This window comes from Meriones unguiculatus (assembly GCF_030254825.1).
Source record: "Meriones unguiculatus strain TT.TT164.6M chromosome 13 unlocalized genomic scaffold, Bangor_MerUng_6.1 Chr13_unordered_Scaffold_34, whole genome shotgun sequence".
Taxonomy (NCBI): domain Eukaryota; kingdom Metazoa; phylum Chordata; class Mammalia; order Rodentia; family Muridae; genus Meriones; species Meriones unguiculatus.
This window is the reverse complement of record NW_026843646.1, coordinates 7494776-7522271: the sequence shown is the minus strand read 5'-3', so window position 1 is coordinate 7522271 and position 27496 is coordinate 7494776. Positions and strand designations below refer to the sequence as shown.

The 27496-nt window shown below is 38.2% G+C and overlaps 1 protein-coding gene across 1 annotated transcript; it reads left to right on the top strand.

Moving 5' to 3' along the window:
• Positions 1-1231: 1231 nt before the first annotated feature.
• LOC132650884 (zinc finger protein 431-like) lies at positions 1232-22339 on the top strand. The gene is made up of 5 exons (XM_060376218.1): positions 1232-1369; positions 2423-2626; positions 18332-18458; positions 18645-18705; positions 20134-22339. Exons 2-5 carry the CDS (start codon positions 2534-2536, stop codon positions 21242-21244), a joined length of 1392 nt encoding a protein of 463 aa, XP_060232201.1. The 5' UTR covers positions 1232-1369; positions 2423-2533; the 3' UTR covers positions 21245-22339.
• Positions 22340-27496: the final 5157 nt, after the last annotated feature.

Below are 27496 nucleotides of genomic sequence, written 5' to 3'. Positions count from 1 at the left end.
GGAAATATCACAGAATAAATACTTGGTAGAAAACAGAGACCTTCTCCCCGGCAACAATCAATGAGAATTGGTTGGGCAAATTCTCCCCAATGTTCCAGATGTAGTTTAAAAGAATTCCAATTGTGATTATGTGCCTCAGCTAGAGGGTTACCTCACTATGACTTTTACCCAATCCTGTAATGCGAAGGCATGAATCTCCCTGCTTGCTCTCATGAACACCCCCTGATTTCAGTTTTTTCCTTTAAAAACCCTGTTCACCCAGTGCTCGGGGTCCCCCTTCTCTACTGCTGCATCAGTTAGACTTCGGTCCCGAGTCTGATCGTTCTCATAAAGCTCTCTTCCTTTTACATCATGTAGTCTCCTGGTGGTTTCTAAGGATCTTGTGATGCTGGCATAACACACACAGTCCTTCTTAGATAAAAGGTTTTATTGTTATGATTAAGAAATTTTATTTTTAGAAAACTGCCTCGCCTTCCTGTGTGTGACGTTGTGAGATCTGCTGGAAGTGGATTCAGAACAGTGGTAGGTGTTGGGAATTGAGCCTAGTACCATCTGGAGCAGCAGGCACCTCCAGCAGTTTGTTATGTAATTTAAAAAAAAAAAAAGCATTAATCACTGTCAAACAAAATCCCTACAACTGATCTGATACTGGGATTTTGGGGTGAAGAAAACTCAAGAGACCCTCCTGTCACTGCCTGCAGGAATGCTAGGATGACAGACGTGTGCTGCCATACCCAGCCTTTATATATTTGGAAGAGATTTATTTCCTGTGTCTGACTCCTTATGACGTAATCAAATGTGCAGAGACCCAAGGATCCCTTCTCCAGCTCCCAGGCACTGGACATTTTATACTGTAGCAGCAGCTTCCAAGACATGGGGCGGGGCGATGACGTCACAAAGCAACTGTCCAATCGTGACCCAACGACAGAATGGCATGGCAGGGAGATTTGCAGGCACTTGGAGCAGGGGAATGGCCATGCAGGCTCTGAAAACTAGTAGCAGCAGCGTGAAGAGTCCCCCGTGCCTACTTCCTCCGTAAGGGAAGGTGAGGGACGCCGGCACGATTTGGTGGGAAGAGCATGTCGGCCATTCTGGGATTTGTAGGCGTCCCCCGGCCCTGGTACATGCTGCTTAACGGGAGAGAAACATAGATGGGACTGCAAACAATCCCAGAAGGCATTGCGCCGCCCAGACGCCATTTTGGTAGTACTCAGATACAATCCCAGAAGTCCTTGCCTTGACGCCATGTTTGTAGTTTTCAGGCAGGTGGGTCTCTTCCGCAAAGCATCGTGTTACTGTTGTTACTTCCCTGACCAGCGAGCGCTCGCTCAGAAGTGGGGAAAAAGGATGAAGGTCCGTCTGTGACTAGGTTTGTGTTTACATCCCTGTGGCGGGGGACAGGGAGATGGCGGGGCGGCCTCGGAGCGTCTGCACCCGGAAGTCTCAGCAGGGCAGATCCAGAAGCGAAGCCCAAAGGGAGGGACTTCCGCTAGAGGCGCGCCGCTACCCAGACCTGTTGTCCCCTGTCAGCAGTCTTATCCCAAGCAGTAATAAACTCATAGTCCTGCTCACACGAGGGGGCGGGGAGGGGAAGAATCTTGGGGCTCGCCGCCTCCCGCACCTGTCCATCGCCCGCCGTCCGTCCTGGAGTCCCCGAGCGGCTCCTGCGTGGGGCAAGGGGGATGGCGGGAAGAGAAGAAGCCCAGTCCTTCTCTCCCACCAGGCCTGTGTGCTTCCTGGGGGAGATGGGTGCATGCCGCCCTGGGTGAGGTTGTGCACGACCTTGTATATGTTGTCCTGGCGCCCTCTGCTGGCCTGCGTGTGCATGAGCAGGGAGGACCCTATAAACGATGTTTTGGGGGTTGAGTAGGTAAGGTTCACTGGGCTTAGTTGTTAGGGTGCTGGGGACTCAGTACAGAAGGATCTGGGGCAAAGAGAAAAAGGAAGCGGTGGAGAAGAAAGAAGAGGAAGGAAGGAAAGAGAACAAAGGAAGAAAGAAATCTGGTTTTTACAGAAAAAAGTCAGCTAATTGAAACTTGGGTACTATTTGGCGTTGGTTTGCTGAATTTAAGCCAACATACACAGGTAAATGTGCAGGTATTCTGTAGTGATAAAAGTAATTGACATTTTTCCACATGGTAAATAAATTATTTTCAGCCAGAACGGAGGTGTAGAACGTGGCAAACCAACACATTTTATTTAGAGTCCGTATCAAATAGGAATGACTTGGTGAACTTTTTCAGAGGAAGCTTCTCATATTCAAACACAAGAGCTATCCCTGGCTGAATGAACTTTCTCTAGTCACCTACACCCTCCTAGTACCCAGGAGATTCTTACTTCCATAAATTCTGGATTGACAGGTTTGATTGCTCACCTCCTGCTTTGTTATGTGAAAATCATGACCCATACCCAATTTTTATAGAGATTAAGCCAGAAGAAAATGATGTGGTGACTGTTTCTGAGCTATTCCATATGGAATGCAGTGTATTCAGTGGCCCATGCCCTCCATTAAACGCTTTTGAGCAAAATTGAAATGGAATCTAAAGACAGAAATCCTGACTGGCTTCTACCATGCCAGGTAAGCCTCACTCATAAGCAAGGGAAGCATCAAGATCTTATATTATTGGTAAGTAATTCACTGTCATCAAGCCAGTAAAACGTTTTCATCTTATCATTGAAAGTACAAATTAAAATGGAAAAAAGATTTTGTCAAAATGTATGTGTATATATCTGTATCTTACATGATTTGGGGACTGAAAACACTCATTTGAAGACATTAAATTTGAATGTCTTTCAACGAATATTTTCCTAGTGTGAGATGAGATTCTGTAATATATATGTGTAAATACTATAAAAATATAGCAAGTTCAATAACGAAAATTTTTATGATTTCATGGAATATGTCCAATGACATAAGACTAGGGCATCATATCCAAAGCAACCATTTCATCTAAAATACAATCTATATTCATGACAAGAGACCATAAGAAGATCTTTTTGTGGACAATAAATAACTTGTATTAGAGTAGGCAGTAACTGAAACATAATTGCTTTCACAGATCATTTAATATTAATACAGTATGATGAAGGTGAAACCAAAACTGTGCTCCCATTATTAGATTTTAAAATACAGAAAGTGCTCATGAGCTGAGCCGTATCTCAACATGTTAGTGATAAGTGTAATGTGTGGGTTCTAAACCAACAAGATATAAACTAGGACTCATTTACACTTATGACCCTTGGAGATCACCTTCAAATAGGGTAACATGAAGAAGATTGTTGAGCAAGTCAATTAAACTTTTCATTCAGTCAACGTTAGGCAAATAAAAGATGAAATGTGAATGTTTGTATACTATATGATTTAGTATTATAGGAATCAGTAATGTTTGACATTGATATTGACATAGTCTGTAGTCATGGCTTCCAGTCATAAAATAGGTAAGTATGTCTCTTGTACAGATAACTAAGTACCTATATAGAAGTTCTTTATAACACAAGTTATTAATTAGTTAACACAATATCAGGTTGTGTTATTTTTAAAAGTTGATTTTTTTTGTAATCAAGATAATACTGGTGTCTTTACAAAAATATAGAAGTTTTTCTTCTTTTTCCCTTTTGTGGAATACTTTGAGGAGTATTGCAGTGAGTTATTTGAGACTCTTGTAGAATTCATGGTGAATCACTATACCTAGGCTTGCTTTCCTTTTTCTTTTAATTAAGAGATTTTTAAATTATCATTTCTATCTTGGTTGTTATGTGTCTGTTTTAATAATTTACTTCTTCTTGATTTAATGTTGTTAGATTTTATACATCTAGAAGTCTACCCATTTATTATTATTACTTTTTTACATTTAAATGCTTAGTTGAATGAAGACTTTTAAAATATGAACCTATCATTCTCTGCTTTCCTTAGTACATATTGTAGTATCTTTTAGACCAGGATTGATACAGTTGACATGGTCTTAAAAGAGAACAGACAGGCATTTCCAAAAGCAGGATTTTTCTCTCAGACAAAACACTGATATGCTATTCTTTTGCGGGGGGAACTGGAGATTCTGTGCTGTAGTACCAGGAGCTGGAGGTCTTAAGTAGCTTGATGGGGAGGACATACTGTGGGGGTTCAGTGTATAAATTTCTGGCCTTAGTCCTGCCTTCTGTAGGTGTGTGGGTTTATTTCTGAGTATTTGATTCAATTCCATTGACACTCCAAGTCTGTTTCTCTGCCAGTACTTTGTATGCTGTTATTATTACTATTGCTCTATAGTATAGCTTTAGATCATGGATGGAAATAACTTCAGAAGTTCTTTATTATACTGGGTTTGTTTTTTTTAATATGATGTTGAGAATTGTTCTTTCAAGGTCTGTAAGGAATAGTGTTGGTATTTTGATGGGAATTGCGTTAATCTCTTGATTTCTTTTGGTAGGATGACCATTTTTGCTGTTATTCTTACTGATCCATAAGCATGGAAAATCTTTTAATTTTCTGATATCTTCTTCAATTTCTTTCTTCAGAGGCTTGAAGGGTTTTTATTTGTTTGTTTGTTTGTTTTTCATACAGATCTTTCCTTTGCTTGGTAAGAGTTGAACTGATGTACTTTATGTTATTTGTGACTATTGGAAGGTTGTTGTTTCCCCAATTTCTTTCTCAGCTCACTTGTCTTTTGTATACAGGAAGACTTCAGATTTTTTTTTTTGAGTTAATTTTATATCCAGCGATTTTGCTGAAGGTGTTTGTCAGCTGTAGGAGTTCTCTGGTATAATTTTTAGGGCCACTCATGTATACTATCATATCATCTGTGAATATTGATACTTTGACTTCTTCCTTTCTAATTTGTATCCCTTTGATCTCCTTTATTTGTCTTACTGCTCTATGGACAGGGAGGATGATATCTTTAATGTGTTCTAGGATTCGGTTTGCAAGTATTTTATTGAGTATTTTTGCATCGATGTTCATAAGAAAGATAGGTCTGAAGTTCTCTTTTTTGATTGGGTCTTTGTGGGGTTTTGGTATCAAGGTGACTGTGGCTTCCTCGAATGAGTTTGGTTGCTTCTGTATCTATTTTGTGGAATAGTTTGAAAAGAATTGGAGTTAGGTCTTCTTTGAAGGTCTGGTAGAATTCTGTGCTGAAACCATCTGGCCCTGGGCTTTTTTTTTTTGGCATGAGACTTGTGATGACTGATTCTAGTTCCTTGGGAGATATGGGACTATTCAATTTATTTACCCAATCTAGATTTAATTTTGGTAGATGGAATCTCTCAAGAAAATTGTCCATTTCATTTAGATTTTCAAATTGTGTGGCATATAGACTTTTCTAGTGAGACCTAATGATTGTTTGGATTTCCTCAGTGTCTGTTGTTATGTCCCACTTTTCATTTCTGATTTTGCTGATTTGGATAATTTCTTTCTCCCCTTTACTTATATTGGCTAAGGATTTGTCTAGCTTGTTGATTTTCTCCAAGAACCAGCTCTTAGTCTTCTAGATTCTTTGAATTGTTTTCTTTGTTTCTAATTCATTCATCTCAGCTCTGAGTTTCATTATTTCTAGTTGTCTACTGCTCTTGGGTGTGCCTCTTCCTTTTTTTCCTAGGGCTTTTAGGTGTGTCATTAAATTGCTTGTATGAGATGAACTACTCTCTGGAGGCACTTAGTGCTATGAACTTTCCTTTTAGCAGTGCTTTCATTGTGTCCCACAAGTTTGGGTAAGTTGTGCCGTCATTTCCATTGAATTTTAGGAAGTCTCTAATTTCTTTTTCCATTTCTTCCCTGACAAAGCTGTCATTGAGTAGAGAGTTGCTTAGTTTCCATGTGTATGTAGGCTTTTTGTTATTTCTGTTGTTGTTGAAGTCTAGTTTTAATCCATGTTGGTCTGATAGGATACAAGGGATTATTTCGATCTTCTTGTATATTTTGAGGCTTGCTTTGTGCCTGATTATATGGTCAATTTTTGAGAAGGTTCCATGAAGTGCTGAAAATAAGGTATACTCTTTTGTGTTTGGGCGAAAAGTTCTGTAGACATCTATTAGGTCCATTTTATTTAGGACCTCTGTAATTGTTATTTCCTTATTTTGCTTCTGTCTAGATGATCTGTCCCTTGGTAAGAGTGTAGTGTTGAAGTCTCCTACTATTAAGTTGTTGGGATCGATGTGTGATTTAAGCTTTAATCATGTATCATTTATCATCAAATTCAGCTTCTGAATTTGGGGCCTAGATGTTCAGGATTATGATGTCCTTCTGGTATATTTTTCCTTTGATGAGAATGAATTGCCCTTCCTCATCTTCTTTCATTAATTTTGGTTGAAAGTCTATTTTTATCAAGAGTATTGGCCTGTGGGTTGTGTGTGTGTGTGTGTGTGTGTGTGTGTGTGCATGTGTGTGTGATTTTAATTAGTTTGCTTATGACAGGAATGCTGGATTTCTAGAAAGAGTTTTGAAGTGCTTCTTCTGTTTCTTTTCCTTTTTTTTCTTTTCTTGATAGTTTAGGAAGGATTATTATAGCTCCTTTTTGAATGTCTGGTAGAATTCTGGTGTGACTTCATCTTAAGCAGACACACTCAAGTGGAGTAAATGATTAGAAATAATCAAATTCAGAGGTGAAATCTCATTCTATTAAGCCACAGTCACCTTGACACCTAAAGTCCCAAAAGACCCAACAAAAAAAGACAACTTCAGACCTACCTCTCTTATGAACATTGATGCAACATTACTCAATAAAATACTTGCCAACTGAATCCAAGAAAACATCAAAGATATCCACCATGACCAAGTGGGCTTCATCCCTGCATGCAGGGGAGGTTCAGTATATGGAAATCTATCAATATAATCCACCACATAAACAAACTGAAGGAGAAAAAGCACATGATCTTCTTAGATCCTGAAAACGCATTTGATAAAATCCAACACCCTTTCTTGTTTAAAGTCTTGGACAAATGAGAGGTACAAGGCACATACCTAAACATAGTAAAGACAATATACAGCAAGTCTTTAGCCAACATCAAACTAAATGGAGAGAAACTTAAATCAATCCCAGTAAACCTCATGGAAAAGGCATGGCTGCTCACTCTCTCAGTATCTCTTCAACATAGTACTTGAAGTCCTCACTAGAGCAGTAAGATAACTAAAGCAGATCAAGAGGATACAAATCAGAAAGGAAGAAGTCAAAGTATCGTTATTTGAAGATGATATAATATACATAAGTAACTGCACAAATTGAACTAGAAAAAGCCTTCAGCTGCTAAACACCTTCAACAAAGTGGCTGGATACAAAATTAACTGAAAAAAAATCAGTAGCCCTTATGTGTACAAAAGACAAAAGGGCTGAGAAAGAAATTAGGGAAACTACACCCTTCACATTAGCCAGTAATAAGTACCTTGGTGTGACTCTAACCAAGCATGTGAAACACCTGTTTGAAAAAAATGTCAAGGCTCTGAAAAATGAAATTGAAGAAGGTATCAGAAGAAGGAACGATCTCCCATGCTCATGGACTAGTAGGATTAACATAGTGAAAATGGCCATCCTGCCAAAAGCAATCAATGGATTTAATGCAGTTCCCATCAAAATACCAACACAATTCTTTATAGATCTTGAAAGAACAATTCTTTACTTCACATGGAACAACAAAAATCCCCAGAACTAAAACTATCTTGTACATAAACAGATCGTGTGGAGGCATCTCCATTCCTGATCTCAAGCAATACTATAAAGCAACTGCATAATACTGACATATAAACAGAACGGTGGGTCAATGGAACTGAATAGAAGATGTAGAAATAAACCCATACACCTATGGATACTTGTTTTTTGACAAAGAAGCCAAAACCATACAATGGAAAAAGCCTGCATCTTCAACAAATGGTGCTGGTCTAACTGGATGTCTGCTTGTAGGAAAAAATGCAAAAAGATCCATATTCATCACCTTACACAAAACTAAAGTCCAAAGTGGATCAAAGATCTCAACATAAAACCAGACATAGTAAACCTGTTAAAAGAAATATTGGTGAGGAGCCTTGAACTCATTGGCATAGGAGAATACTTCCTGAACTGAACACCAATAGCTCAGGCTCTGAGATCAAAAATTAATAAATGGGGTCTCATGAAACTGAAAAGTTTCTGTAAACAAAGGACTCTGTCATCAAAATGAAACGACAGCCTACAGATTGAGAAAGTATAGCCCTATAGCTGACAGAGGGCTAATCCAGAATATATAAAGAACTCAAGAAGTTAAACAGCAATAAAACAAGTAGTCCAATTAAAAATGTGGTATAGAGCTAAATAGAGAATTCTCAGTGGAGGAATATTGAATTGCAGAGAAACAGTTAAAGCAATGTTCAGCATCCTTAATCATTAGGGAAATGCTGATCAAAACAACCCTGAGATTTCATCTTACAGCCATCAAAATGGCTAAAGCTCAAGTGACAACACATGCTGGAGGAGATGTCCAGAAAGGGGATCCCTCCTCCATTTCTGGTAGGAATATAAACTTGTACAGCCACTTTGGAAATCAATCTGGCACTTTCTCAGAGAAATAGGAATATTGTTTCCTCAGGATCCAGCTATAGCACTCCTAGCTAGGCATATATCCAAAACATGCTCAAGTATACAACAGGGGCATTTGCTCAACTCTGTTCATAGCAGCTTTATTTGTAATAGCCAGATCTGGAAACAATCCAGATGTCCCTCAAATGAAGAATGGATACAGAAATTGTGGTACATTTACACAATGGTATACTGCTTAGATATTAAAAACAGGGAAATCATAAAAATTGCAGGCAAATGGTGGGAACTAGAAATGCTCATCTTGACTGAGGTATCCCAGAAGTTGAAACAAACACATGGTATATACTCATAAATGGATTTTTAGACATATGTAGGACAAACATTCTAAAATATGTTCACCTCTAGAAGGTAAACAAGGAGGACCCTGGTTACATGATCAGTCCTCACTCAGAATGACAAATGGGACAGATATTGGAAGTGGGAGATACCAGGCAATAGGACAGGAACTGACCACTGAGGGCCTCTGAAGACTGTACCCCACAGGGTATCAAAGTAGATGCTGACATTCATAGCCAAACTTTAGGCAGAGTGCAGGTAATCTTATGAAAGAAGGGGAGATGAGAGGACCTGGAGGGGACAACATCTCCACAAGGAGAACAATAGATCCAAGAAATCTAGGCATAGGGGTGCCAGAGCCCACCAGGAGAGTTGAATGGTTCTTGAGTCGGGAGTGAGGATTGAAATTAATGAAAAAACAAACAAACAAACAAACAAAAAACCCCAAATACACAGCATACAGGAAACTTTTTTAAAGAGGCTCCGGACTGCAGCAGCCGCAGTCACAAGTAGCAAACAGATGTAGCAGCAGCAGCAAGCCACACGCCTTAGCCACAACAGCCTGACTTTTTTTGTAGAGAGCTTTTAAGCCACAGTAAAAACAGCTCAGAACAATGGGTTAAATTTCCACAAGGAGCTGGAGCAAGAGGTATGATCTTCACAAGCTATCTCACCTGATGTCACAAACAAAAGGTGATGGACTTGCAAATTCTTCCCTGACTTCAGTGAAGTCCTGGTAAAAGCAGTCTTTCCACTGAGATATAAATATCAAAGCAGCTGCCAGAGCCACGGCTCCCAACTTAAAGGTCTTTTCTGAGACTGCTACTCCAATCAAGAACCATGCATGGAGATAACATAGAATCTTTAATAGCTCTACACAGTTGTAGCCCATGGCAGCTCCAAGTGGGTTCTGTAGAAAGGGGAACAGTGACTGCCTCTGACATGAACTCAGTGACTGGCTCTTTGATCACCTTCCCCTGATGGGGCTCCAGCCTTACCAGGCCACAAAGGAAGACAATGCAGCTAGTCCTGATGAGACCTGATAGGCTAGGTTCAGGTGGATGGGGAGGAATACCTTCCATATCAGTCATCTTGTGGTGGGGCATGGTAGGACATGAGGGAGGTAGGATTGGGAGGCAATAATGGAGTGAGATACAGTGGGGATACAAAGTGAATAAACTAATTTATTTAAAAATAAATTAATAAAAATAGACTCAAAAGTCTAATAAAATTTCTCTGAAGAGAATACAGACATACATCAAAACTATTATCCACTATGAATGACTTGCTTATCCCTGATATGGCACAACATAAGTCAATAAATATAAAAACTACATAAATGATGTATAAACAGAAATCACATGAACATCTCAATAGCTTAAACAAAAACCAAAAAACGTCTTTAAAAAAATCCAACGTGCCTTTATCATATAAGTTTCAAAAGTTGTAAGGCCAGAAGCAATACCTCTCAACACAATAAAATCTATAGATGAGAAACCTGCATCCACAATCATCCCTAATAGAGAAAAGGTTTAGGCAAGTATACTCAGGTCAGAAGTTTGTCATCTATGTTCACCACCCTCACTTTTTTCAATATTTTGCTCAAAGTGCTTGTTTAAGCAATAAAGAAAGATAAATAAAGGAATATAAATAGGGAAAGTAGAATTCAAACTATCACTCTTTGCAGATGATGTAATAATATGCATTACAGTTCCCCAAAATTCTATCACAAAAAAATTATGAAATGATTAACAATATAGCTATGTGACAGGATACAGAATTAACTTGCAGAAATCTATTTACTTTTGTATATACCAACATCAAACATTCAAAGGAGATCTTGAACACACTCCCATTCAGAAATGTCTGAAAGAAAATAAAGTATCTAGTAATAAACAGATGAAAGAAAAAAACACACTCACAATGAGAACTTCAAACACCTGAAGAAATCAAGAAAGACACTGGAAAATGAAGAGACATCCCATGTTCCTGGATTGATGATGGTAAAATTTTGAAAATGACTGTTCTACCAAAAGCTATTCACAAATTCAATGCAAATGCAATGAAAAGCATAATATCATTCTTCACGAACAGAAAAAAAAAAATTCTGCCCAGTTTCTTCATCCATTTCTGTTGTCTATTCTATTTTCTATTCTGAGTGAGACTGGCACCCTCCTGTGGACCCTTGTTATTTCGCTTCTTTGGGTCTGTGGATTGTAGTATGATTATCCTGTACTGTAGGTTTAATATCCGCTCATAAGTGAGTACATAGTATGTGTTTCTATCTATGTCTGTGTTACCTCACTCAGGATGATTTTTTTTCTAGTTTGATCCTTTTGCCTGCAGTTTCCATGATTTCTTATTTTTAATAACTGATTAGTATCCCATTGTGTAAATGTACCAGAAATGCTTTTATACATTCTTCTAGATTTGAGGGACATCTAGGTTGTTTCCAGTTTCTAGCTTTTATGAATAAAACAGCTATGAACATAGTAGAACAAATGTCCTTGTCCTATAATGGAACATCTTTTGAATATGTTCCCTCGAGTGGTATAGCTGGGTTTTGAGGCAGAACTATTCCCAGTTTTCTGAGAATGCACCAGATTGATTTCCAGAGAAGTTGTACAAGTCTGCATTCCCATCAGCATGGGAGGAATATTCCCTTTTCTCCACATCCTCACCAGCATGTGTTGTCACTTGAGTTTTTGATCTTAGCCATTTGAGTGGTATAAGATGGAATCTTAGAGTCATTTTGATTTCCATTTGTCTGATGGCTAAGGACTTTGATGATTTTCTTTAGTGCTTCTCATCCATTCAAGATTCCTCTGTTGTGAATTCTCAGTTTAAATCTGAACCCCATTTTTACAATTGGTTTAGTTGATTTGTTGGTGTTTAATTTCTTAAGTTCTTTGTATATTTTGGATTTTACCGCTCTGTCTGATGTAGGGTTGGTGTTAGTATTTTCCCAATCTGTTGGCTGCCATTTTGATCTATTGATAATGTCCTTTGACTTACAGAAGCTTTTCCATTTCCTGAGATCCCACTTATTAGTTGTTGATCTCTGAGCCTGTGCTGTTGTTTTTTTATTGTGTCCTATGTTAAGGAGTTCCAGACTTTTCTTCACCTTGTCTTATCTAAATATATCTCTGGTTTTATGTCAAGGTCTTTGATCCACTTGGACTTGAGTTTCTGCATAGTGATACAAAGGGGTCTATTTGCATTTTTCTACAGGCAGACACCTAGTTAGACCACAACCATTTGTTGAAGATGCTGTCATTTTTCCATTGTATGGTTTTATCTTTGTTGAAAGTAAAGTTCCAGTAGGAGCGTGGGTTTATTTCTGTGTCCTTATTCCTGACCTTATTTGTAGAGGATCGGTCTGCTCTCAAGGGTGTTTTATTTTTCCATATGAAGTGCTTGCTCTTTCAAGGTCTGTAAAGAACTATGTTGGAATGTTGGTGGGCAAAGGATTGAATCTGTAGTTTGCATTTGTTAGGAATGCTGTTTTACTATGTTAAGCCTACATATCCATGATTTTGGGAGATCTTTCCATCTTCTGATATCTTCTTCAGTTTTTTTTTTTCTGTAAAGACATGAAATTCTAGTCATAGAGGTCTTTCACTTCTTAGTTAGAGTTACAACAAAATATTTTATATTGTTTACACGGTGTTATTTACCAAATTTCATTCTCAGCCCATTTTTCATTTGTATACAGAAGGGCTAATGAACTTTTTGGTAAACTGTGTTCCCAGCTATTTTGTGAAAAGTATATATCAATTGTAGGAATGCTCTGGTAGAATTTCTTGGGTCACTTATGTATACTAGTATATCATCTGCAAATAGTGATAATTTGACTTCTTCCTTTCCAATGTGTATCTTCTTGATCACCTTCAGTTTTTTTTATTGTTCTAGCTAGGACTTAAGTAGTATATTGAAGAGATGTGGGGAGGATAGTCATCCCATCCTTGTCATGTACCTCATATGAGTGGAATTTAAGTTTCTCTCCAAGTAATTTGATGCTGGCTCTCAGCTTGCTTTTTACTGCCTTTATTATGTTAAGTATGTGCCTGATTCCTTGTATGCTTGATTTCTCCAAGTCTTTTAACATGAAGGGGTGTTGGATTTTGTGAAAGGCTTTATCTCGTCTAATGAGGTGATCATGTGATTTTGTTCTTTCACTTTGTTTATATGGTGGATTACATTGATGGATTTTCATATGTTGAACCATCCTGGTATCCCTGAGATAAAACCTATGCGTTCATTGTGTTTATCTTTGATGTATTTTTGGATTTGGTTTTCGACTGTTTTATTGAGTTTATATCTATGTTCATAAGTGAGAATGGTCTGAAATTCTCTTTCTTTGTTGAGACTTTGGTTTGTGTATCAGGGTGACAGCCATCAGAATGAGTTTGGCAATGTTTCTTCTGTTTGTATTTTTGGAATAGTTTGATAAGTATTGGTATTTACTCTTGTTTGAAAATCGGGTATGATTCTGTGCTAAAGCCATCTGACCCAGGGCGTGTGTGTGTGTGTGTGTGTGTGTGTGTGTGTGTGTGTGTGTGTTTGGCAGAATTTTTAATGACTGCTTCCATTTTCTAAGGTGTTATTGGCTTTGTTGTTTCATTTTATTAATTTTATTGTTTTTGTTTTTGAAGAAAAAGTTTCTGTTGTCTTGTGTGTCCTGTAAGTAGGTATGTGAATCACATGGGCCTCAGACTTAGAGATCCACCTGAATCTGGATCATGGATTGTATGTGGGCCCACATGCCTGTCTTTGTAGTGTTGTTTTGTTTTCTTTTTATATTATTGGCTAATAGACCTGAAATTTGTTCATATCAAACCCGTTGTTTACTTGATCTTTACTCACATCTTGAATTTTGAAATTTTTCAGAGCACATTTCTCTTTTGGCAACTTCAGGCTCATTAACCAATGCTGTTACATTATGGCCACACCCATAAAATTCCAGGAGCCTCCCTTGACCCAGAAACTCACCCAGATTTCTATTTTTTCTCCTTGTTACCTTCCTCCCTCTACTCTCCCCATACCTGATGCCCATCCCCATTACCCTACCCACTCCCTCTCCCACTCTGTACCTTCCCTCTATTTAATTCAGATACATATCTCATTTTCTCTTCAGAGTGAGTTTACTACATCCTGCCTTTACTCTCCTTGACTCTCTGGGTGTGTGGATTGTTCCCTGGTTATCCTGTAATGTATGGTTAATTTCTACTTATAAGTAAGTAGGTACCATGTGGGTCTTTCTGGGTCTCAGTTATCTCACTCAGAAAGATCTTTCCTAGTTCCACCCATTCTCTTGCTGATTGCATGAAGTCTTTTTTATTAATAGCTAATTGGTATTCCATTGTGCAACTGTATCACATTCTCTTTATTCATTCTTCAGTGGAAGGAAGTCTAGGCTGTTTCCAGTTTGTGTTTATTACAAATGAATATGCTGTGAACATAGTTAAGCAAGTGTTCTTCTGGTGTAGTAGAGCATCTTTTGGGTATATTATCCTAAGTGGTATAGCTATTAAGGTATGTAGGAATTGACATTTGTCTATTCTAAATTTTTTGAGACATATCTAAATGGATTTCCAAAGAGGTTGTTCAAGTTTTCATTCTCACCCTCACTGGAGGTGTGTTCTCTTTACTCCACATTCCTCACCACCGTGTGCTGTCACTTGAGTTTCGTGATCTGAGCTATTCTGACAAGTGTAAGATTGAAATGAAGAATCCTTCAATTTACATTTCCTTGATGACTAAAGACACTGAACAGTTCTTTAAGTACCTCTCATCCATTAGCACTTCCTCTGCTTAGAGTTCTCTGTTTAACTCTGTATGGCATTATTTATTTGGGTTATTTGGTTTGTTTGTGTCTAATTTGTTCAATTCTTTAATTTGAATATTATCCTTTAGTCAGATGTAGGGTTCATAAAGGTCCTCTCCAAGTCTGTGTGCTGCCATTTGTACTATTGATAGAGTTGTTTAACTTCCAGATACTTTTCACTTTTATGCATCCCTTTTATTAATTGTTAATCTTAGTGTCTGAGCTGTTGGTGTACTATTCACAGAGGTGTCTCCTGTACCAATGAGTTCAAGGCTATTCCCCACTCTCTCTTCTATTGTGTTTAGTATATCCAGTTTTATGTTACAGTCTTTGATCCAATTGGACTTGAGGTTTGTGCAGGGTGGTAAATATGGCTGTATTTGCATGTGTCTACATGCAGACATCAAGTTAGAGAAACACCAATTGCTGAAGATGCTTTCTATTTTTCCTTTGTATCTTTTTGACTTTGTCAAATATCAAATTCCTGTAGGAATGTGTGTTTATTTCTCGGTCTTTAATCTGGTTCCATTATCAATGTGCCAGTTTCTATGCCAATACCATGAAGTTTTAATTACCATTGCTCTGTAGTATAGCTTGAAATTATGGCTGCTGGTACCGCCAGAAATTCTTTTACAGTATAGAAATATTTTATCTATATTGCATTTTCTTTCCTATGAAGTTAATGGTTGCTCTTTCAAAGTCTATGAATAATTGTGTTGGAATTTTGATTGGAATTGCTTTGAACCTATCAATTGCATTTGGTAAGATGGCCATTTTTTACAATGCTAATTGTATGATCCTTGAGTTTGGGAGATCTTTCCGTCTTCTGGTATCTTCTTCAGTTTCTTCCTTCAGGGACTTGAATTTCTAGTCATACAGATCTTTCACTTGCTTGGTTAGAATTATACCAAAACTATTTTATATTGTTTGTGACTATTATTCAGGGTGTTGTTTCCCTAAATTCATCCTAAGCCTATTTACTGTCTGTATACAGAAGGGTTATTGATGTTTTTAGTAAATTTTGTTCTGCGCCACTTTGTGGAAAGTGTTTGTCATTGTAGGAGTTCTTTTTTAGAATTTTTAGATTCGCTTATGTATTCTACTATATCATCTTCGTATAGTGATTCTTTGCCATCTTCCTTTCCAATCTGTCTCCTTGAACATGTTCCGTTGTCTTATTGCTCTAGCCTGGAATTTGGTGGAATTGCTTCAATTTTTTTAAAATTTAATTTGATGTAGTCTATAGGCTTGCACTCGTTGCCTTTATTATATTTAGGTTTGAACCTTTTGTGCATGATCTCTACATTCTTTTAAGATGAATGGCTGTTAGATTTTTTGTCAAAGGCCTTTTCAGCATCTGATGAGATGACCATGTGTTTTTTTCTATCAGATTATTTATAAGGTGAATTAAATTGATGGATTTACATATATTGAACCATCCCTGCATCACTGAGATGGAGGCTACCTCCTCTTGGTGGGCAATATTAATGATGTGTTTTTGGATTCAGTTTCTGAGTATTATATTGAGTATTTTTAGATCGCTTTCATAAATGAGATTTTCTGAAATTCTTTTTTTCTGTTGTGTCTTTATTTTATTTAGTTATAGGGTGATTGTGATCCTATAGAATGATTTTGGCAATGTTCCTTCTTTTTCTGTATTTTGTGGAATAGTTTAAGGAGTATTTGTATTAGCTTTTCTTTGAAAGCCTGTCAGAATTCTGTGCAAAAACCTGCTGGCTCAGAGCTTTTTATTTTATTTTGGAGACTTAATGACTGCTTCTTTTTCCTTAGTGTATGTAGGTCATGTTTATTTTTTTGTTTTGTGGTGTTTGTTTGTTCTTTTTGTTTTTGAAGTTATTTTCTTTTTGTAGTCCTGACTGTCCTGTAAGTAGGTATGTAGATCAGGCAGGGTTCAACTTAGAGATCCACTTTAAAGTGTCTCTAGAGTGCTGGGATTAGTTGTGGGCCCACATGCCTGGCCTTTTTGTTTCTTTGTTATATTATTATGTGATAGGCCTGGAATGTGCATATTGTATATGTCAAACATATGCTCTTCATTAGGATATTAATACTGTTTGAACCTCTGAATCATACGATTGCTTGTTTTAAAATTTTTTGAATGAATATGACTATTTTTCCTGTTTATGTGAATAAATATCTCATGTGTGCCTGGTCCTCACAAGATTCAGAACTCTTGAACTTAGAATAATAGATAGGTGTGAGCCCCTATGTGTTGGGTCAAGGTAAGCCTTTAAGAGGCCCATACGGAATGGCAAGTAAAGCTTCAGGAACTCCTGTTTCTCCTTGAAAGGTTCTGATCCAATGCACACTGTTGCTTTACTAGTGACTCCTAGCACACTAGTGAAGTCTCAAAGGGATCCAAGGCTAGTGCGGTGCTGCTTCCCCTTTCCATATAGGTATATGGAAATCTATACCACAAAACTAAGTTGTGGTGTGGCAACTCTCACATTCCTTACAGTTGCACCAACCTGATTGATTGTTACTAGTATTTGAGGCTAGTATGGGATGGTCTGATTGGGCTTTCAGTCATTTAAAGGCTGTAACGCTGTAACAAAGTTTGATCTGCACCTTTGAATGTTGTCTCTGGAGTTTGATTATCAGGTTTCTGTGTGGACCCTGTCACCCCTAACCCACCTACCCCATGGTACCTGATCGCCATCTGTGTAAGTACTGGCAATCAGGCCCAAATATCTGCAAGACCAACAAGATCTCTTCACAGCTGAGCCATCTCTCATGTCCTATGTTGCCTATTTCATTTATTTATTCATTCATTTTTTATTTCTAATAATTTAATTTAAATTTGTGTGCATTGATGTGAGGATGTCAGATTGATTGAATTGGAGTTACAGATAACTATGAGCTGTCATGTGGGTGCTGGGAATTGAACCCCTGTCCTCTGGAAGAACAGACAGTGTTCTTAACCACTGAACCATACCTCCAGCCCCCATGTTGCCTATTTATGATCAACATTTACATTCCTAATATTTGCATCTGTCCTTTTGTAATTGTTCAAGTTTTCATTTCATTTTAGCAAGATCGTATTAATGTTACAATTTAAGTGAGGCACTTCAGGTTTCTAGACATGTATACAGTACTGGATAGAATATATAACTCTTTGTAGAAACTTGAGAATGATCTTTCAGTTCTTTCCATGTTTTTAGTTTGATTGATTTTTTTGCAGATTATTCAGGTTCTTATTATGTACTCCTGACTGTCCTGGAACTTATTGCAGAGAGCAGGCTAGCATCCAGCTCTATGAGGTACACCATCCTCTGTCTCCTGAGTGATTTTGGAATTAAAGACATCAGAAAATACACCCAGTTTGCCCATTGTTATTATAGTCAGGAATCTTTTATACTATTTCTCTCATATGGGCTCAGTACTATTGATATGTTTACTCTCTCTGTCTCTTTGTCTGTTAATTGGCATTTCTCTTGCAAATCTATATCCTAATTAAAGGATGTAAAAATTAGAAAGGTAACTCTTACTATTCAGTTTCCTCCTAAAAGGAGTTGGTTATTACATTAGAACTTGTGTATGAGAAATAAATAGAAGAAACACCAGAATTCTTTGAAAATATTGTAAATGAAGGATACATTTTCAGTATTCTAAGTATCATGCTTTCTGATGTACATGTGCATGAATATTTTAGAGTGCATTGACCTACAATGATGTGCATGTGAACTTCACTCGAGAAGAGTGGGCTTTGCTGGATCCTTCCCAGAGGAGTCTATACAAAGAGGTAATGCTGGAGACCTACAGGAACCTCACTGCTATAGGTAGGACAGTGAATTTTCTTTACTTTTTAAAATATGGGAGACTCTTTATTCATTTTTTATCCACTTCTGTAATTTTTCTTGAGGATGAAGAAGGATGAGGTGAATGGTTCTTTGAGCATACATCATGACCTAAATTTTGCCTTATTTCCAATTTCAAATTATACATTTTCTTTTCCTGTATTTTAGGATACAATTTGGAATATCATAATATTGAAGAGAATTGTCAAAGTTCTAGAAAACATGCAAGGTAATTTTCATATGTAAGCGGGTATGAAAGTGATTCTGAAAAAAATTGATTAGTCATTAGCGCTATGAGGTAGAACTGCAATTTGTTTAGTCTCCTACAACTCAGATATTGCCAAAGGTATTCACAGTAAATAGTTAATGAAAGTATGTCCAAAACATTATACTGATCAATATAGTCCATAGTAAAGCTGGGGTTAATTATTTACTTGTAGTAATGTTGCTAAGTTTTGTGAGAAGGTCAGTTTTTTAGAGTAAAGAATGTTGTTGTGGAAAAACCATAATCCCTATAGCACATGTCTCTGATGAAAAAAAAAATCAAATCTGTGAATGCAACGTGAAACCATGTCATTTATTTTTTTCTTTTAACAGTTATATCATATATCACAATGAATACAAATCATGTTACTATAGGTATATTGAAAGAAACAATGGACCACCCAGAACAACTAAAATAAATAGTAGTCCCCATTTTGAATAGATGTTTAAAAGGTGATACCTGTTATGCTTTATATGGGATATTCAGAGATGCAAGCAATACAACTAATGACACAGAGGCTTTGTAATATTTTAAAGTTTAGTCAATTTAACTGGTCAGATTCTGAACCCTCTTTTTCTCTAACACAAATAAACCTTAACACAGTGTCTCACTTTTTGGCCAGCTCTAACTCTTTGTTCCTGTTCATGTCCATTTGATGACCTCACTGTCCTGCTGGTGAATCGCCTGATTTTTTTTCTTCTTCCCAGCAACCCTCTCTCACTCAGAAGTTCTGCCCTCCATTTTTGCCCTACTATCAGTTGTCAGCTTTTATTTCCAATAGATAAGTAAGGAATGACAAATGTTTACAAAATATAGGACAGGTGATAATGGGCCATAAAGAGAACAATACTACAATCTTGTCAGCACTTAGTTCTCTGCTGGCTCAGCAATCAGCATTTACTTATACTGACACACTTTCACAAAATATACACCAACATCAATTAACAGGTTCCTTAACTTCATTAGTAATTCTCACAAAATCACACTGCAGAAAATATAAGTTTTAGGAATATATAAATGTTTCTGTTTGTCACAGTTATCTTCGCAAATTTAGGATGGCACACAGTATAGGGAAATTTATTTATCCAGTCACTGTGTTAAAGCTCTGAGGTCTTGGAGTTTTCTACAAATACATGGAAAACCATCTTATAGAAGAAAGTATAGTGTAAGTGTGAGCCAGGTAACAAATGTTTTTACCATCACATGTATTTTCAAATATGCAAACCCTAGAGAGAAGGAGAACACTATGAATGTAAAAATAATGATGAAAGTTTAAGATTTAATTCCTCTTTACATTTTACACCAAATTGTAAAACTAAGTGACATGGACAAAAAGATTCATTAGTGTAATGAATGTGGTAAAGCTTTCATATGTGTCATTCATCTTTGCAGGTTTGAAAATAGTCATAGTGGAGAGAAAGCTTCTGAAGATACTCGATATGATGAAGTCTTTACACGTCACATTAGTCCCCACACATATAAAAGTATGCATATTGGTGAGGATCGCTATGAATGTAACCAAAATGGTAATGCCTTTGCACATAACAGTCACCTCCTAACACATAAAAGGACACATATTGGAGAGAAACCTTATGAATGTAACCAACGTGGTAAAGCCTGTGCACGTAACAGTAATCTAATACACGAAAAAAATCACAATGGAGAGAAACCTTATGAATGTAACGAATGTGGAAAAGCCTTTGCACGTAAAAGTACTCTCATAGTACATGAAAGAACTCACTCTGGAGAGAAACCTTATGAATGTAACCAATGTGGTAAAGCCTTTGCATGTAACAGTAGTCTCCAAATACATAAAAGAACTCACACTGGAGAGAAACCATATGAATGTAACAAATGTGGTAAAGCCTTTGCACGTAACAGTACTCTCCTAGTACATGAAAGAACTCACACTGGAGAGAAACCATATGAATGTAACCAATGTGGTAAAGCCTTTGCACATAACTGTCATCTGGTAGTACATAAAAGAACTCACACTGGAGAGAAACCTTATGAATGTAACCAATGCAGTAAAGCCTTTGCACGGAGCAGTCATCTGGTAGTACATAAAAGGACTCACCCTGAAGAGAAGCCTTATGAATGTATCCAATGTGGTAAGGCCTTTAAACATAACAGTAATCTCCTGATACATAAAAGAACTCACACTGGACAGAAACCTTATGAATGTAACCAATGCGGTAAGGCCTTTGCACGGAACAGTCATCTGGTAGCACATAAAAGAACTCACACTGGAGACAAACCTTATGAATGTAACCAATGTGGTAAAGCCTTTAAACATAACAGCAGTCTCCTGCTACATAAAAGAACTCACACTGGACAGAAACCTTATGAATGTAACCAATGTGGTAAAGCCTTTGCACGGAACAGTCATCTGGTAGTACATAAAAGAACTCACACTGGAGAGAAACCTTATGAATGCAACCAATGTGCTAAAGCCTTTGCATGTTACAGTGCTCTCCTAAAACATAAAAAAACTCACACCTGAGAGAAACCTTATGAATATAACGAAAGTTGCAAAGACTTTGCACGTAACAGTAATTTCCTAATACAGAAAAGAACTCCCACTGGATATAAACCTTATGAATGTAACCAATATGGTAAAGTCTTTGCACAGAATAGTCATCTGGAAGTACCTAAAAGAACTTACATTGGAGAGAAATCTTATGAATGTACCTCATATGATAAAGTGTATGCATTTCAGAGTAGTCTCTGAAAACCTAAAAGAACACAACTTGAAGAAAAAAACCTTATGAATGTAATCTGTTTGGCATCATCTTTGTACAACACAGTCATCTCCTAATACATAAAAATGCATGTTGCAGAAAATTCTTATGAAAATAACCAATGTCATAAAAGCTTTTCATGTAAGAGTCATCTTGAACAAGAACACTTACTGGAGTGAAACCCTATGACTGTAATCAATGTGTTAAAGCCTTTGCATGTCATAATAATCTCCATGTACATAGAAGAACACACACTGGAGGAAAATTATGAATGTAACTAATGTGATAAAGCTTCTTGACGTAATAGTAATATCATATGACAGAAAGAACATATACTGGAGAGAAACCTTATGAATGTAACCAATGTTCTAAAAGTTGCTCTTCACACTCATCTTCAAAGTCATGAAAGAATTCATATTGGACTGAAAGACTATGAGTGCATTTAGCATGGTGAAGCTCTTCCACATTTGTATAGTCATCATCATTAAAGAATTCATACTGGAGAGACATTAATGAATGTTTTAAAATGTGAGGGCTTTGCATATATCTATATTTTTCATCATTATAAAGGTTTCATAATGGAGAGGAATTCCAAGAAAAAAACATTTTTAAGAGGTGCAGCTGAGAGGCACTGTGGTTATGTGGACTAGATATGCAAAATATTTCAAGTGTTTCACATCTTTCTTCTTCACATGTTCTCTTTACAAAATAATTAGAACCCTGTGTCTCTCCACACCCCTGCCCTGTGGATCTTCTGTACTTTCTCCTGCCTTCTTTGATTTCTTTTGTTTTCAACCCATTAAGAATTTATTGTAATGGAGACTAAAAAATGAAATAAAATGAATTTTCAAATCTTTTTTCAATCTGCTATTTTATCTATAAACTCTACTGTGTACCTTCCTTGTGAAAAGAACCCAGTAATGTGCCATCAGGCCTGGCTCAGATTTTTTGTTTTTTTATTATTATTATTATTATTATTATTATTATTATTATTATGGTTTTTTTGAGACAGGGTTTCTCTATGTAGCCCTGGCTATTCAGGCCTTTTTTCTACAGACATCCACCTGCCTCTGCCTCCCAAGTGCTGCGATTAAGGGTGTGTGCCACCATACTTGTCAGGACTCTCTTATAGCCTGGTTGAAGTCATATTTTGTGACTTAGGACATGTCCAGATAAGTGAGTGTGAAGAGCTGGCCAGGGGAGCCTAGAAAAACTGTCATCAGAGACTAGAGAGACTTCCTCCAGGAAATGATGGGAATAGATGTAGATTCCCACAAACAAATGCAAGGTACAAGTGTGGAGTTCTTGAGGAAGGGAAGAATCAAAGGAACCAGGGGTATCAGAGATACCATGAGAACACTGACCACAAAATCAGCTGTCTATGACTCATCCGTGTTAGCACAGATGAGGCCTGGAGGACTCTTCGGGAAGACTTTTTGCACGTGTAGGGAGGGATTAAAGGAGTGTCAGTGGGAGGTGTCAAGAAATCAGGTGACAGAGAAGGGAAGAAGCCAGAGAGGAAGAACCAGAGGGGGTCACATGATGTGAGTGGAGCCAGGAAGGGGCCAGAAGTATCACATGAGAGGTTGGATTGGCCAGGGAGATTAGGGGTGGAGCTGAAGACCCACCTGACATGCAAGGGGCTGGGGGAGGGCCAAGGATGCGGCCAGCGTTTCAAGTGTCACAACCTCCTAAATAGTGATATAATGTACTGTGTAATATTCTATATTATTTTCTGCCTTTTGTCTCAGGTCTCAGGTGTTGAGTCCTGATGTCTCCTTGTTGGGTCACAGGCAGCTGAAGTATGTCTAAGCTACTGCTACAAGACATGATGATGGCATTGACTACTACATAAGGATAACAGAGGGGCCAAGGATTGGGACTTAGGGCTTAAGCCTGAGGCTTCAGGGCTCAGGCATCAGTGACCAGTGATCAGGATTTAAAATTGTGTTTATAGGGTCTGATCTAGGCCCCTCATTCACTTTCATCTCTAAATGATCCACATTCATAAGACCTGGGTCTGCTCCTCTCAAATCTACATATCTCAGGAAACTTTCTTCTTGGATTATTACCAGAAAAAATAAATTATCTTTAGGGACCATTTGTCAACAGTCCTTTAGGAAATGAGCTGATCTTACCCAATCAGAGCAATGTACATTTTGAACATACAAATCTTTTGAAATTGTTTGTTCAACCACAACCAAATTGTTAGCTTTACACTTAATATCTATAGTAGTTTTAATGCATTCAGAAAAAGGTGCAGATGTAGAGCTTGAGTCATCCCTCTAGTCCCGATATTTAGCCTGTAATTTGTGACACTCATTTTCTTGTGGAGTTTGTGAAAACATACTCCAGTCAAAATAGGCGATACAGAAGGGAAACGCTAGTCACAGATTGGCAGTAGAATACATTTATGTCTCCAGCAGAATCTTACATTTTAACTTTGGGTGTATATATATATATATATCATGTGTGCATGGTATCTTAGTTACTTTTCTACTTATGTGATTGAAGAGTTTAAGTTAGCTTGGGTGACTCCATTTTGAAAGGAGAAGCCACAGAGGGAGACAATGCAGCCACTCCTGATGAAACCTAATAGACTAGGATCAGAAGGAAGGAAAAGAAGACCTCCCTTATCAGTGGACTTGGGGAGGGGCATGGGTGGAGAAGGGGAGGAAGGGAGGAATTGGGAGGGGAGGGCGGAAGGAGCTACATGGGGGATACAAAATGAATAGTGTAATTAATAAAAATATTAAAAAAGTCCCCCTCCAAAAGAAAGCTGAGTGGTATTCATGTAAAAAAAAAAGATTTATTGTCTGTGTCTGACTCCCAGTGACATAATCAAAGGTGCAGAGACCCAAGGACCAGCTACCAGGGACAGGACTTTTTACTGTAGTAGCAGGAGCAGCTGCTGTGTGTTTGACTTCGTGGACAAGGGGCGGGGCAGTGATGTCACAAAGCACCTGATCCCAACGACAGTATGGCATGGCAGAGAGATTTACAGACACGGAGAGCAGGGAAAAGGCTGTGTGGGGTCTGAGGACAAGGAGGTTTCCTGCGCCTACTTCCATGCTCCTCGCCAAGCCAACTGGTGGTAATCTAAGGAACGCATGCAAACGATGCTGGCAACAGCACCCAGCGGATTCTGGGATTTGTAGGCGACTCTGGGGCCACGGTCCAGGCAACAGAGAGGAGAGACGGAAAAAAAAAAGGGAAGACTGTTAGCATTTAGGTAGCCTGCTTCTCAGTTGCCTAGCTACCTATGATGTCATCATGTGTCACTGACCAAGTAGCTCACCTGGCAGGCATGGTTATGTGTTGTTCCTTAAGAGGTTCAACCCACCACTTTGTCTCTCTTGCCCTCTTACCCTCTTACCCTCTCCCCTTTTCTGTCAAGGCATCCCCTCCCTTCCCCCATCCTGTCTCCCTGTCTCCTTCTCTTTCTCTCTTCATATCAATCCAATAAACCTTTCATATAAAATCTGCTGTGCACATCATCATTTTTTGGGTCCTAACAATCCTGGACTCTGTTAACCAGGCTGACATTGAACTCACAGAGACAGCCTGTGTCTGCCTCTCATGTGCCTGGATTAAAGGCTTGTGCAACCATGCCTGGCAAAACCTTAGATTTCTAAGGATTTGATTAAGGGAGGGTTTCATATATCCCAATCTTTTTATAAGATTTCAGAGTGGCTGAATGAGGGGACCTCTATTATTATCTCTCTCTCTCTCTGTGTGTGTGTGTGCGTGTGTGTGTTTGTAGTTATCAGGCAGGTGGACTTCTGTTGCTATAAATCTTGGAATGGTTGGTACTTCCCTGACCAGGGAACACTCTGAAGTGAGACCTGAAAGGATAGAGGTCTGTCTGTGACTAGAAACTTTGTGTTTACATCCCAGGAGCAGAGGCCAGGCCAGAGAGTTCGTGGGTTAGCCTCCGGAGCCTCTGAGCTCCATAGTGTCTGCCCCCATCAGGGTGGATCTGGAAGCAAAGCCTGAAGGGGAAGGACTTCCGCTAACCTGCGTCACTGTCCGGACTGGTTTTCCCTTGTCAGCATCCTTCTTATTCCAAGCTGTTTGCCTAAACTCTTTGAGTCCCACTCACATGGGGAGGCTGTCCATCATTCTGTCTCCCTGAAGTCCATGAGCGGCTTGTGCATGAGGCTCCCACCATGTCTGCATGCATCCTGTAGGAGGTAGGTGCATGATGCCAGGGGTTCAGGCTATGCACAAGCTTGTATAGGTTATATAGGTGCCCTCTGCTGTCCTGCAGGTAACTGAGCAGGCAGGACAGTATCAATAATTTTAGGGTGCTGGAGATTGATTAGGTAAGGTGCTCTGCTCTTAGTGGTTAGGGTGCTTGGCCTCAGTACATAAGCATCTGGCCACATCTGTTGACCTGAAGGCATACACACATGCTGAACAATGAATAAATAGTGTTTAGGGTGCAGGGGGCTGAGTAGCTAAGGTGCTCTGTGCTTACTGGTTAGGATTCTCTCAACTCAGTACATAAGGATCCTGCCACCTCTGCTGGCGTGAAGGCATACATACATGGGCAAAGAAAAAAGGAGGAGGATAAAGAAGAGGAAAGGGAGGAAGAAAAGTAAGAAAGATATCTGTGTGGTTTTTACATGTTTCAATTGAAACATGGATACTATTTGGTGTTGATTTGCTTTATTTGAACCAACATACACAGTTAAGTGTGCAGGTATTCTATAGTAATCTGAATAATTGATGTTTTTCTGCACTGTAAATAAAATATTTTCAAACAGATGGAAGGTGTGGGACATGGCAAAACAACACATTATATTTAGAGTCTGTATCAAATAAGAATGGTTTGGTAAACTTTTTCAGAGGAAGCTTCTCATATTCAAAGACAAGAACTATCACTGGCTTAAAGCATTTTCTCGAGGCACCTATATTCTCCCAGTACCCAGAAGAGTCATAATTCCATAAATTCTGGATTGGCAATTTTGATTGCTCACTTCCTGCTATGTTATCTGAAAATCATAAACCATATCCAGAAAATATTTCTATAAAGATTAAACCAGAAAAAAATGGTGTGATGACCATTTTGTGAGTCCAAACCACAACATATGGGATGCAGTGTATGCAGTGGCCTATGCCTTCTGTAAAATGCTATTGAGCAAAACAGAAATGGGTCTATAAAAGACTAAAACAAGCAGGGGCTTCTACCATGGCAGGGAAGCCTCACTCATAAGCACGGGAACTGTTAGGATCTAACATCATTGGTAAGTAATTTACTGTGGTCAAGCCAATACAACATTTTTTCTTATAATTAAATTTATAATTTTAAATGAGAAAAGTTCTATCACAGACTATTTGTCTATGTCGATAATTATCTGACATGATTTTGGGACTGAAAGCACTGATTTGAAGACATTAAATTTAAATATATTTCAGCAAATGTTTTCCTAGGATGAGATGAACTTCGGTCTCTGACATGAACTCAGTGGCAGGTTCCTTGAACACCCCCCCCTAAGTAGCCTGGCCAGGCCACAGAGGAAGACAATACAGCCAGTCCTGATGAGACCTGATAGGCTAGGGGCAGAAGGAAGGAGAAGAGGACCTCACCTATCAGTGCACTTAGAGAAAGTCTTGGGAGGAGATGAGGGAGGACACTACAGATGGGATTCAAAGGGAATAAACTGTAATAATATAAAAAAATTAATAAAAATGACAAAGAAGTCATAAAAAGATGTATGGGTAATCAATGTAAAAATATAACAAGTTAAAAAAATTAAATTTTTATAATTTCATCCAATATGTCCAATACCATAAGATACAGACAAAGGGATCAGATCCAAAGCAGCCATTTCACCTAAAATACAATCTATATTTATGACACAAAACTTTAAGAAGATCCTTTTGTGGATGATAAATAGCTTGTTCTACAGTCAGCAGTAATTGAAAAGTAAATGCTTTCACAGGTTATATAAGGTAAGTTGAAGGTGAAACTAAAACTGTGTTTCCATTATTAAATTTTAGAACACAGA

What these genes read in the sequence shown, in the direction of transcription:
- LOC132650884 (XM_060376218.1), top strand. Translation starts at nt 2,534, where the DNA reads ATGGAATCTAAAGACAGAAATCCTGACTGGCTTCTACCATGCCAGGTA. An exon ending in ATCAAGATCTTATATTATTG is followed by an intron (nt 2,627 to 18,331) that starts GTAAGTAATTCA and finishes TGAATATTTTAG; the next exon opens with AGTGCATTGACCTACAATGA. An exon ending in CAGGAACCTCACTGCTATAG is followed by an intron (nt 18,459 to 18,644) that starts GTAGGACAGTGA and finishes CCTGTATTTTAG; the next exon opens with GATACAATTTGGAATATCAT.